Here is a 14,035-nt window from a genome sequence, read left to right as displayed (position 1 = left end):
ATTGATTTTTCCAATCCAAGAACATGGTATATCTCTCCATCTGTTTGTATCATCTTTGATTTCTTTCATCAGTGTCCTATAGTTTTCTGAGTAAAGGCTTTTTACCTCCCTAGGTAGATTTATTCCTAAGTATTTTATTCTTTTTGTTGTAGTGGTGAATGGGATTGTTTCCTTAATTTCTCTTTCTGATCTTTCATTGTTAGTGTATAGGAATGGAAGAGATTTCTGTGCATTAATTTTGTGTCCTGCTACTTTACCAAATTCATTGATTAGCCCTAGTAGTTTTCTGGTAACACCTTTAGGATTCTCTATGTAAAATATCATGTCATCTGCAAGTGACAGTTTTACTTCTTCTTTTCTGATTTGGATTCATTTTATTTCTTTTTCTTTTTTGATTGCTGTCACTAAAACTTCCAAAACTATGTTGTATAATAGTGGTGAGAGTGGGCAACCTTGTCTTGTTCATGATCTTTGTGGAAATGATTTCAGTTTTTCACCATTGAGAATGATGTTGGCTGTGGGTTTGTCATATATGGCCTTTATTATGTTGAGGTAAGTTCCCTTTATGCCTACTTTCTGGAGGGTTTTTACCATAAATGGATGTTGAATTTTGTCGAAAGATTTTTCTGCACCTATTGAGATGATCATATGGTTTTTCTCCTTCAATTTGTTAATATGGTGTATCACATTGATTGATTTGCATATATTGAAGAATTCTAGCATTCCTGGGATAAACCCCACTTGATCGTGGTGTATGATCCTTTTAATGTGCTGTTGGATTCTGTTTGCTAGTATTTTGTTGAGGATTTTTGCATCTATGTTCATCAGTGATATTGGCCTGTAGTTTTCTTTCTTTGTGACATCTGTGTCTGGTTTTGGTATCAGGGTGATGGTGGCCTCATAGAATGAGTTGGTGAGTGTTCCTCCCTCTGCTATATTTTGGAAGATTTTGAGAAGGATAGGTGTTAGCTCTTCTCTAAATGTTTGATAGAATTCGCCTGTGAAGCCATCTGGTCCTGGGCTTTTGTTTGGTGGAAGATTTTTAATCACAGTTTCAATTTCAGTGTTTGTAATGGTCTGTTTATATTTTCTATTTCTTCCTGGTTCAGTCTCGGAATTTTGTGCTTTTCTAAGAATTTGTCCATTTCTTCCAGGTTGTCCATTTTATTGGCATAGTGTTGCTTGTAACAATCTCTCATGATCTTTTGTATTTCTGCAGTGTCAGTTATTACTTCTTTTTCATTTCTAATTCTATTGATTTGAGTCTTCTCCCTTTTTTTCTTGATGAGTCTGGCTAATGGTTTATCAACTTTGTTTATCTTCTTAAAGAACCAGCTTTTAGTTTTATTGATCTTTGCTATTGTGTCCTTCATTTCTTTTTCATTTATTTCTGATCTGATCTTTATGATTTCTTTCCTTCTGCTAACTTTGGGTTTTTTTTGTTCTTTTTCTCTAATTGCCTTAAGTGTAAGTTTAGGTTGTTTATTTGAGAAGTTTCTCGCTTCTTGAGGTAGGATTGTATTGCTGTAAACTTCCCTCTTAGAACTGCTTTTGTTGCATCCCATGGGTTTTGGGCCATCGTATTTTCATTGTCATTTTTTTTCTAGGTATTTTTTGATTTTCTCTTTGATTTCTTCAGTGATCTCTTGGTTATTAAGTACTGTATTGTTTAGCCTCCATGCGTTTGTATTTTTTACAGATTTTTTTCCTGTAATTGATATCTAGTCTCATAGCATTGTGGTCAGAAAAGATACTTGATAAGATTTCAGTTTTTTAAATTTACCAAGCCTTGATTTGTGACCAAAGATATGATCCATCCTGGAGAATGTCCCATGAGCACTTGAGAAGAAAGTGTATTCTGCTGGTTTTTGATGGGATGTCCTGTAAATATCAATTAAGTCCATCTTGTTTAATGTGATATTTAAAGCTTGTGTTTCCTTATTTATTTTCATTTTGGAGGATCTGTCCATTGGTGAAAGTGGGGTGTTAAAGTCCCCTACTATTTTTGTTTACTGTCGATTTCCCCCTTTATGGCTGTTAGCATTTGCCCTATATATTGAGGTGCTCCTATATTGCATGCATAAATATTTACAGTTGTTATATCTTCTTCTTGGATTGGTCCCTTGATCATTATGCAGTGTCCTTCTTTGTCTCTTGTAATAGTCTTGATTTTAAAGTGTATTTGTCTGATAGGAGAATTGCTACTCCAGCTATCTTTTGATTTCCATTTGCATGGAATATATTTTTCCATCCCCTCACTTTCAGTCTCTATGTGTCCCTAGGTCTGAAATGGGTCTCTTGTAGACAGCATATATACGGGTCTTGTTTTTGTATCCATTCAGCCAGTCTATGTCTTTTGGTTGGATCATTTAATCCATTTACATTTAAGGTAATTATCGATATGTATGTTCCTATTAGCATTTTCTTAATTTTGGGGGGTTTGTTATTGTAGGTCTTTTCCTTCTCTTGTGTTTCCTGCCTAGAGAAGCTCCTTTAGCCTTTGTTGTAAAGCTGGTATGGTGGTGCTGAATTCTCTTAGCTTTTGCTTGTCTGTAAAGATTTTAATTTCTCCGTCAAATCCGAATGAGATCCTTGCTGGGTAGAGCAATCTTGGTTGTAGGTTTTTCCCTTTCATCACTTTAAATATGTCCTGCCACTCCCTTCTGGCTTGTAGAGTTTCTGCTAAAGATCAGCTGTTAACCTTATAGGGATTCCCTTTTATGTTATTTTTTGCTTTTCCCTTGCTGCTTTTAATATTTTTTCTTTGTATTTAATTTTTGATATGTTGATTAATATGTGTCTTGACACGTTTCTCCTTGGATTTATCCTGTATGGGACTCTCTGTGCTTCCTGGACCTGATTGACTATTTCCTTTCCCGTATTAGGGAAGTTTTCAACTATCATCTCTTCAAATATTTTCTCAATCCCTTTGTTTTTCCCTTCTTCTTCTGGGACCCCTATAATTGAATGTTGGTGAGTTTAATATTCTCCTAGAGGTCTCTGAGACTGTCCTCAATTCTTTTCATTCTTTTTTCTTTATTCTGCTCTGCAGTAGTTATTTCCTCTATTTTATCTTCCAGGTCACTTATCCATTCTTCTGCCTCAGTTATTCTGCTATTGATTCCTTCTAGAGAATTTTAAATTTCATTTATTGTGTTTTTCATCATAGTTTGTTCGGTTTTTTTCTTCTAGGTCCTTGTTAAACGTTTCTTGTATTTTCTCCATTCTATTTCCAAGATTTGGGATCATCTTTACTACCATTACTCTGAATTCTTTTTCAGGTAGACTGCCTATTTCCCTTCATTTGTTTCGTCTGGTGGGTTTTTACTTTTACCTTCATCTGCTGAGTATTCCTCTGTCTTCTCATTTGCTTACCTTACTGTGTTTGATGTCTCCTTTTTTGCAGGCTGCAGGTTCCTAGTTCCCATTGTTTTTGGTGTCTGCCTCCAGTGGGTAAGGTTGGTTCAGTGGCTTGTGTACGCTTCTTGGTGGAGGGGACTGGTGCCTGTGTTATTGTGGATGAGCCTGGATCTTGTCTTTCTGGTGGACAGGACCACATCCAGTGGTGTGTTTTGGGGTGTCTGTGAACTTATTATGATTTTAGGCAGCCTCTCTGCTAATGGGTGGGATGTATTCCTATCTTGCTAGTTGTTTGGCATGGGGTGTCCAGCACTGTAGCTTGCTGATCCTTGAGTGGAGCTGGGTCTTAGCATTGAGACGGAGATCTTTGGGAGAGCTCTCACTGATTGATATTAAGTGCGGCCAGGAGGTGTATGGTGATCCAATGTCTTGAACTCGTCTCTCCCACCTCAGAGGCTCAGGCCTGACACCTGGCTGGAGCACCAAGACCATGTCAGCCACATGACCATGTACGTGGGGAGTTTCTTGCCTTTCGGGAAGTCTGAGGTCTTCTGCCAGTGTTCAGTAGATGTTCTGTAGGAGTTGCTCCACATGTAGATGTATTTTTTATGTATTTGTGGGGAAGAAGGTGATCACCACGTCTTACTCCTCCTTACTCCTTGAAGGTCCTCCCCAAAGCCTCAATCTTTATCTTTAAATTATATAGGGATATTTCTGAATAATTTTTTTTTCACCACACTATGTGGCTTGTGGGATCTAAGTTCCCTGACCAGGGATTGAACCCAGGCCACAGCAGTGAAATCCCAGAATCCTAACCACTAGGCCACCAGGGAACTCCCTGAATAATTTTTTTTTAAAGTCACACAAATTATATGTTTCTAAAATACAATGGTGGGACAGGCACAGGATGGACACTCTCATTCCAAAAGGGAGAAATAGGAAAGAAGAAAGGAGCGACCAGTCCCAAGTATGTTCAAAATCTTAAGGCAAGAGAATAATTAATTCTCTTTGGCTCCGTGTTCTTCCCTCTAGGCACACTGGGGATTTTGTTTCACTTCCGGATCCATTGGAGTGAAGGTCCTGCCTTCCAGATACACTGGGCTGGCAGTTCTAGGTTGGACACCCAAGACTCCTGGAGGCCTGCCCCATGGTTTTGCTGAGCACAGCCCACACTGCAGTTCTCATGGACTGAAGTCATATGCCTGTGGCTCCCCAGGCTTAAATAATGTGCAGTGGTTCTACTAGTCTGGGGTCCTGGAAGTGACCTGCCCCCATGGCTCTGCTGGGTACTACCCTAGTGTGTGCTCTGTAAGGTGGCCGCCTCTCCAGGGTCATAGGCCCTCGGCTCCAGTAATCTCCATCCTTCAAAATCTGGGTGGAATTTGCACACCAATGGAGAATGCCCAGCGTGGACACTGCCAAAGCCTGCTGTCTGTGCCTTCTAGAGGAGTGGCTACTGTTGCCTGTGCTGTGGAGTGCTGGGAATGGAACCCAAGTGTGTGGCAACTCTGTCATGCCTCTGATAAGGCATGAAAAGGTCCAGAAGGCACTGGAGACCCCTCCTTTGAAATTGATCTGATGATCTCTGGATCACCCTTTGGAGCAAGGGGGTGATTCTGCTATTGTCTTGTACATAGCTCCTGACTTGTGGAGATGACTTACTAATCTTATCAAGTGGTTTGCTTGACCACATCCTTAGTGTTCTATTCAGACCATGCTTTCTCAGTCTTTTCTATATGGATGGCCTGGGAATTTTCCAAATCTTTAAAGTTCCACTGTTCTTTGATGAATAATTCCATCTTTAAATCACTTTTCTCTTCCTACATTTTACTAGAAGCTTATAGCAAAAGGAAATAAGCCAGCCACTCCTTCAACACTTTGCTGAGATATTTCCCCAGTTAAATATCCAACTTATTTTCTAAAGTTGTACATTCCACAAAACACTAGGACACAAACCCACTCCAGCCAAACCCACTCCAGCCAATTTCTTTGCTACTTGATAACAAATGGCTTTTCCTCCATTGTCCAATAACATAATCCCCATTTCTGCCTCATTAGTATGGCCTTTCCAGTCCATATCCTACCAATCTGTTCAAGATTACCTAGGTATTTTCTAAGGTATTTTCTAAGGAGGTTGGGGGTTTTCTATGCAACTTTTCTCTTTTCTTTCTAGGCTGTCACCAAGAGTCTGTCCACAGCACTGTAGGCTTTCTAGTCTTCTGCTCAAAACTCTTCCAATCTCTATCCAATACCTAGTTCCATGCCATTCACACTATTTCAGGTAACTGTTACCTACAACAGTACTTCCAGGAACCGATTTTATGTTATATTATGTTAAGGCAGCAAAACACCATTATTGGGTGACTTATACATAAGAGAACTTTATTTCTCAGTTCTGGAGGCCAGTAAGTCCAAGATCAAGGCACCATCAGATTTAATGTCTGGTGAGAAGCACTTCCTGGCTCATAAATGACATCTTCTCACCATAACCACACAGGGTAAAAGGGTGAAGGATCTCTCTGAGTCATCTTCTATAAAAGCACTAATCACCTTCCAAAGACCCCACCTGCTAATACCACCACCTTGGGGGTTAGGATTTAAAACGTTCATCTTGAGCACACCCCAATCAAGATTCAGAAGTTTCCCATCACTCCAGAAACTTCCCTCCATCCCTCCCTTCCCTCACATCACGAAAACAGTGATTTAAATTCTATTCCCCTATATTACTATGGACTATTCCAGAACTTCACACAAATGAAGTCCTATATGAAGTTTCTTTGGTCTGATTTCTTTCTATCATCATAATATCTATGAGATAGATACATCCATGTTCTTACACATGTTGGAAACTTGTTCAGATTTATTGAGGATTATCCCACTGAATGAATATGCCATTTTGTTTGCCATTCATCTATTGAGTACTGGTTGTTTGTTTCCAGTCTCTGGAATAAACTTGTGAATAATGCTGCTATGAATATCCACATACGAATCGCTGTGGGGAACGTCCTATGGCTGGAATCACTGAGACGTAGGGCAAGTATAAGTTTAACTTTATTAGAAACTATTATTATCCAGCCTACCTTTTCTACTCGTGACACTATTTATTCTTTTGTTCCGTAAATCACCCCCAACACATTCCATTTTTATGAAGTATGAGAGAATCTGATTCTTTCCTCAAAATTCTTACAAAAAGAAGCTTCCACTCTCCTCTCCATTTCATAATTTCTTGATTACAAATTGAAGCCTTGTCTCATTTTGGTTTCAGGGAAAAAATGTCAATCACTGTCTTAAAATTGCACCAAACCACTGATTCTTCCCCTGTGACTTCTCCAAGAGACCGTGGGACCATTCAGCCCAAGCTATACACTCCATTTTTCCTAATTTCTCCCATGTTTCCTCCTCTCTAAGAGCCCTGTGCCAGGATCCCCAGGATCACTTAGCACAGCCCCTCCCCCTCATGAATACACCATTGTTATGTAAGAGCTTCCCCCTCCCTCCTCCACCTCTCTGGGGAGGCCCAGCCTCCAGCCTCTCTCTGCTCTCCTCAGGACTAGACTGCTGTTTAGCAGTTGCTGTTGCAGGGATAGTCTTGCCTGCCTCCCGCTGGAGTGGATTTCTTTGGTCACAGGCTTCTTCACTCATGGGGCCTGCCTGGGCCCAGGCCCACCTGGCAGGTGATCTCTGGCTGCCTCTGCTCTGGCTACTCCTGTTTCCGACCTGCTGCTCCCATGACCCCCCAGGTTGGCGCTTCACTTCCTCTGAAATTGTGATCCCCAGGAAGGTGTCCCACAGAGTGCGTGGAGCTGCAACACAAGGCCAGCTCTCCTACAAGATTCGCTTCAGTGGCCAAAGACACGTGCTTCACATGAGAGTCAAGAAGAGCTTGCTGCCCAGGCATTTTCCTGTTATCACCGATAACGACCAAGGCGCCATGCAGGAGGACTACCCTTTTATCCCCCGAGACTGTTACTACTTTAGCTACCTGGAAGGGGTTCCTGGGTCCATGGGCACACTGGACACCTGCTATGGGGGTCTGCATGGCATGCTGCAGGTGGATGACTTCACTTACGAAATCAAACCACTGGAGGCTTCTTCCAAATTCGAGCATGTGATTTCTCAGCTTGTGTCGCAAAAAACACCAGCAGAGGATGCAAAATGTAAGATTGAAAGGGAAGATACAAATCAAGCATATGAGGAGGCGATGACTGCTGAGATACCTAGAGCAGGTCCTGCGTATTTGTGGTGGCCGCATAGGAAATACTTAAAACTTCACTACACAGTTTCTAGATCATTATTTCTTAAGGACACTAATCATACACATATAATAGAGAATGTAGTGATTATAAACAACATATTGCATACCATTTTCTACCAGGGTCAACTTCAGGTTTTGATTCGTCTTATGTGCATATGGGATCGCTCGGATAAGGTGAATTTACATAAGTGGCCTAATGCTGCAACTGCAGTAAGGGAATTTGGTTTATGGAAATGGTGGGGATGGTTTAAACGAATTCCTCATGATAGTTCAATGCTTTTCACAGGACATAAAATCGCTAGGTCCTCATATTTTAGCTCCCATGAAGGAATATGCAACCCCAATTGGGGAGCATCGTATGTATTTGTTTTAAATTATCACATATTTTTAGCTGCAACTGTTGCAGCACATGCAATAGGTCATGTTCTGGGCTGTGTACACGATGGTCCAGGTTGTCACTGTTTTCGAAGAGATCACTGCATCATGGCTCCTGAGCCTGGTCTTCTAGATATGATGAGCAATTGTACATATAGCCAACTGTATAAGCGGGTTTCTATGTGGGATCCTTGTTTGAGTATACCAAATGTACCATACCGTAATTTTCCTTATGTAGCTCCTCGCTGTGGTGACAAGATCATAAATCAGAGGGAAGAATGTGACTGTGGCACCTTAAAAGACTGTGCTAGGGATCCGTGTTGTCAGAACAATTGTTCCCTCACCCGTGGCAGTGATTGCAATGAAGGAAGTTGCTGTGTTAAGTGTAAATATGCTCAACCTGGAACTCTTTGCAGAGATACTCTTGGTATTTGTGATTTACCAGAATACTGTAACGGGACAACGCATGTTTGTGCAGCTGACACTTATATCCAGGATGGAACCCCATGTTCGCCATTAGCTGTTTGTGTGAAGGGAAACTGTAGTGACCGTGATATGCAGTGTCAAGCCCTCTTTGGCTATAAAGTAAAAGATGCTGCACCAGCATGCTATAAAACATTGAATATCTTAGGTGACCGATTTGGGAACTGTGGTGTGAGGGTGCTTCGAGGAGGAGGAAGACCTGTAAAATGTGAAAAAGATGATGTTCTGTGTGGAATGCTGCACTGTGCTAATGTGAAGGTACTTCCTGGTGGTGGGGAGCACACTACATTTCATCATATAGTAGTACAAGGTACTAAACCAGAAAGCTGCTTTGGGTACGATGCCCACTTTGGGACAGACTCACCAGAAATGGGGCTTGTAGTGGATGGTGCATCATGTGGCCCAGGATCATACTGTAAGAACCAAAACTGTACTTCTTTTCAAGACCTGCGTTTTGACTGTGATGTCAAGATGTGCAATTACAGAGGGGTATGCAACAACCGAAGACATTGTCACTGTCAGCGAGGCTGGAAACCACCAAATTGTAGCAAGAAAGGACCAGGCGGCAGTGTAGATAGTGGCCCCCCACCTGCCAGAGAAATAGGTATTCGAGCCAGGCTACTAGAGAATATAAACAGAGGAACAACTCTACTGCTTCTTCGTCATTCCCTTCTTTTGCTTTCAGCGGTGATAGGTGCCTTTTTCTATGTAAAAGATACTATGGAAAACGAAAAACTGTTGGAAAAAATAACCTCTTGAACCCAAGTAAATACAAACCGGAACACACAAAATGGAGAAAATTACTTTGGCACTTACTGGAAGAAATGATCGATAATCACTCTTACAGGATTAATTACGTAATTCTATAACTCTTCCCAAGTTGTTATCTTGAAATAAAATGACTTGGCAATTTAAAAAGGGTCTGTGTGATTAAATGCATTTAATATTTTATATCTGATTATAGTCTTACTACTCCTGTAGATGATAGTGGGAACTGTTAGATTCAACAACAAGAGGACTTATACTTATTTATGTTGTGCATACTAAAGTTTCACAGATATGCCTGTAGCACTCTTTGTTTGAACCGGTATGCACTTGTTTAATAGTTTATTAGACTTTCCCTTAGTTGATTATGTACTAGATTTGTGTCATTCGTTCATGTTTTTGCTAGTGTTAAATAAGCCTAACATAAAAGATAGCATAAAAGACACCTTGACAGATACAGTAGGAGGATCAAAAATTTTGGCTCATAAGTGCATGAATATCAACAGTAGTTCAACAACCTGCTAAGTATGTGATCTTGTCCAAAGTCATAGGCTTTCAGAGGATCAAGGTTATATGTGACACGTTACACTGAGAGATGAAATATACTTTTCTGGGGTTTTGTGATGGTCCAAAGAAAGGCCCCAAGAAGGGCCTGGAATATGTTAGGCACTTAATAAATGCTGACTCTTTCATTCTCATTATTATCTTGGGTAGTGCTAAAACAGAAGTATTCCAAGTATAAGGACTTCGGCATTTGATATCTTTTATTGTAAAGCCATCACACAAGGAGCCATTGATCACTGATTTATCACTTCTTATGGGCCCTAGTTATTAATGTCATACCATCTCACATTTAAAATCCTAGGAATTGCCCAAGCACAGCCAGTCTATAAAGTACAGGATGAAACTGCGTGCCTGATGTACAATACATACAGGAACAAAAACTTACATAAAAGGAAACAGGAAGCAATTGCTTCATCAGAGAGTATTAGAAGCAGGTCTCATAAGTGAGATGTGTTATATTCGTGCTATTAAAATGTCTCAGACGTTGGATCAAATCCCTTTCTAAATATGGAGTCCAGATGAGGGTAGCTACCTAAGGGAAGAGGAAGGATGCAGCAGTAGAGAATCAATGGGATTGCCACTCTGTGACATTTTAATTTGTCCAACTTTTATAGAGTTCTCTTAGGCAGCATTTCTTGTCCACAGAGCTTATCCAGTAGAGTAATCTGGATCTTCATCCTTGACAGGTCTGAGACCCAGTTTACTATACCCTTGTCAAACATATGTTACTGCATTCGCTCTTTGCACCAATATCTATTAAAATCGAAGTTGGATGACCATTTACGAACATGGTTACTTCGCCTTGATCCAAAGGCACCTGATGAAAACAAAGTATCTTTCTTCCTGTGGGTCGGGGTGTGTGGTCGGGGTGATTTTGTTTCAAATTAGCAGTCCATTTGCCAAAAGGTGAAAACTGTGGCCCCTGTAGCTTTTTTTCTCTATTTCTATTTTTCTGATATCTATTCATGTCCTTATTGGTCTTTTTGCACTGGTGAAGGACCTTTTGTTTCCCTCAAGGTGTTTAATTTGTAGTACCATACAGTCAATTGTGTATGTTTTCTCTTTGGTTACCAGGCTATCTCCAAAATCTTGACCTAAGTGTTTTACCCTGAGGCTGAGTGTGATCTCCAGTCTATTTTATGTTTCTAAACAACATTTGATATTCCAGGTATAGGCCATACTTTTAAAAGGTGGCTGTCTCGTGTTAAGCTCCAACATGGGTATTCCTGAAAAGCAGTTTCTAATTGGTGCCAGATATGTGAGACTGAATCATTACAGCCAAGTTCATGTGGTTGGATTATTCCCAGTCAAATAAGGGCAGACACGCTCAGGGATAGCCTTAGAAGATTTTTTTTTTCCTATTGCTAGGGCTATGGCATATCAAGAAAGGGTGAAGTTCCAGAACAAAGGTAAGTGGGAGCACCAGAAGGTGAAGAAGAGAATCAAGGGGGCAGAAAGGAAAACAGGGGGAAGGATAGGAGGAAGGTGAGAAAGGAGTGGGGTTGTGAGACACACAAACATAGGTAGACATAGAAAGACAAGGTCTCTGGGACAGGAAGAAGCAATGTGAAAGTTGTATACTAGGGGTCACAGAATATTAGAATCTGTTCAAAATCTTTCCTTTCTTGGCCTCTTTGTACCAACTTGATCTCAGAGAGACAGCAATGAGCTGTCCTGAAGAGGGATCTTAGTTCCCTGCCCAGGAATTGAACTTGGGTAGCCTGGGTGAAAAGCCAGGAATCCTAACCACTAGACCACCAGGGACTAGAGGCTAGAAGAAAAGTCCCCATGGCTCTTGCCCCCATTTGAAAGCAAGAATGTTTCAAGGAGGCAAAAACTGCAAAAACAGGTACAAATTTATTATTAGAGACACAACTCAATAAATGGGAGAGCACCGGAGAAACAGTTTGTTTATTTAATACTGAAGCAAGACAGAAATACACACCCAGAGAGAAAGGAGAGAAGGAGTATGGGTGTCCTCTCTAATCTAATGAGGAGTGCAGTAAAGAGGTGATTTAAATCACTTATATAGGATGGTTCTTCCGGGTCTTTGTTTACCTTTGGTCAATCATCTTGTTGCTTTTTTCACACCTGATCTGTCCTAGGGCCCTCCCCAACATGCACGTGCAACATTTTGCTAAGATGGATCCCACCGCAGAGGCCCCTGGGGGTATGTCCACAGGTTATTAGGGGGTGGCGCCCCTCCCTTTTTGACCCCCAAGGAGCCTTCCTGCGCATGTGCAGACAGGGAAGTTTTCCTTGACCTCAGGAGTGGTCATCTTATCTCTTTACTTCAGCAGAGCTCAGCTTCTGCCACTAGCTTTGCCCTTGGAGTGTCTGGGGCGAGAACAAAGCTTCACTTTTACTCCACTTGACAAACACCAGCTGTGCAGCCCAGGGGCCCATCTATCTCTACCTCAAACTGAGGTAGACTGCCCATGGTGTGATGGCTATTCTAATGCCCTTTCTTCTAAGGTGCCACACTCACAAGTCTGACATGCCCAAGGAACCAAAGGGCCACTACAGTTTGAGATCGTACTCAATGAAACCATGCAACTTTGAGAAGAAATTAATAGAGTAAGGATCTTTCTGGCAGACCATATTTCTAGAGTAAATCTGACCAGCAGTTTGGGTAAAAGAGGAGTTTGCCCGGGCAAAAGAAGTCTGAGGTAGAAGGAGGGACATGACCTACCTTAGGAAAAATGCCTAATTCTCTGCTTGTCCAAAATTCTCCAGAAAGCAGAAGAAAATTACTGACCTCAGTCTGACAAAAGGTTGACCTTCAAGGGATGGTCATGGCCCCGCAACTCCAACTATGAAGAAACAAACAAAAAAACCAAAAACAAACAAAAAATAATAAGAAGAGATGGAGGACTTACCTCCACACCAAAGATCAGTTGATCAGTTCTGTTTTTGACCCCACCAGGGAGTGCTGGAAATTCTTCCACCTTCTCCCAAGCAATGGCACCAACTTTTTTTTTTTTTTTTTAAGATTTCTGTGACTCCAATAGAGGGTAAAGCCTTCACTGAGTTGAGGCATAACAGAGAACAACAGCAGACCAGGTGACTTCACAGCTGAAGCAGGCTCAGGGTTTCTGTAAGAGGAAGAATCGGAGGAACTGTCCTATATTTTAACTTTAGCAGCAGTTTTACGTTTAACCAAGACGAGTGCTTGAGGCTCTTTCCTGTTATCCTGCCCCTTGAAGGAGTCCCGATAACCAACAGAACACTATTGCTGAGAACTGTTTCTGCAAGCCTTGTGGTAGTTTTAGATACTCATGGGGTATGAGTATAAGAAAGGAGAAAGTAGATGGGGAAGAGTACAACATACAGGAAAAACAGGAGACTCTCTATATTGTTTGTTAAAAAATTTTGCATCTTTATCCTCGAGGAGTCTGAGACCTCTCAGGCCAAGATTGTTGCACAAGTCCATTCCAGTTACCATTGCCCAAGCAAGGAAGTTCCAGGAGTCTGGCAAGAGTATCACCTGGGTTCCAAAGGTAATCCTCCAAGCCTCTACTGAGGAATAGCAGCCTTAACTTCCCTGCTACTCCGGGTCAATGACTCCATCCATAATGGTGACTCCTGCTCTCACAAGCTAGTCTTTGGACATATGATGACTGAGGGGCCTTGATGGCCACTGTACCTTGCAGTTCCATGGCATTCATGCTGTATCCTTGGCAAAAGTGCATTCTCTGTGGACCAAGACCTACCTACAGCCCTGGAGAATACACAGTTGCTGGGAGGACAAGCAGAAAAACCACCAGTGGATCATTAAGAGTCATGGTAAGTAGGGCCACCCAACTTCTACTCCTTGCTTCCCGGTCCCATATATTCCTCATAATGGATATACAGTACCATGTAGCAGTCTTTGATTGAACATACACACTGTACCCTGAAGGATGGCACTCTATCCTTCCAGGATATTGTTTCTGAGCTGATGTTTCGGCCGTGCCTTCAGTAGCTCATTGCAGTGCAGTGTGCGGGTGGTTGCCAGTGAATATTTGATGTGGTGCAAACAATGGATTCCATTGGGATGGGCCCATTCCTTTACCTCATTCACTGAAGGCTGAGGTCTCTGTTCACATCCTAAGCCACGTGGGATTCCATGGTTAAAGATCACACATTTCATAAGCAAGCCCCCAATACTGATGCTGGCTGTGGCTCTGCAGGCACAAAAGGCTACTTATCACATCTAGAATTACTATCTATTCTTGCGAGGACCAAATGCTG

General features: G+C 41.5%; 1 protein-coding gene across 1 annotated transcript; it reads left to right on the top strand.

The window, feature by feature from the left end:
* The first annotated feature begins 4,152 nt into the window (after positions 1–4,152).
* Positions 4,153–9,383, top strand: LOC113622926 (disintegrin and metalloproteinase domain-containing protein 20-like). Its single transcript, XM_027111638.1, has one exon. It carries the CDS (start codon positions 6,818–6,820, stop codon positions 9,230–9,232), a length of 2,415 nt encoding a protein of 804 aa, XP_026967439.1. The 5' UTR covers positions 4,153–6,817; the 3' UTR covers positions 9,233–9,383.
* The last annotated feature ends 4,652 nt before the right edge of the window (positions 9,384–14,035 follow it).

Source organism: Aethalodelphis obliquidens, unplaced genomic scaffold (genome assembly GCF_003676395.1).
Source record: "Aethalodelphis obliquidens isolate GAN/ISIS:26980383/991018 unplaced genomic scaffold, ASM367639v1 scaffold10, whole genome shotgun sequence".
Taxonomy (NCBI): domain Eukaryota; kingdom Metazoa; phylum Chordata; class Mammalia; order Artiodactyla; family Delphinidae; genus Aethalodelphis; species Aethalodelphis obliquidens.
This window is presented reverse-complemented; position numbering and strand designations above follow the sequence as displayed.

Excerpts from the sequence above, each read along its gene's own strand:
- LOC113622926 (XM_027111638.1), top strand. The coding sequence starts at position 6,818 with ATGAATACACCATTGTTATGTAAGAGCTTCCCCCTCCCTCCTCCACCT.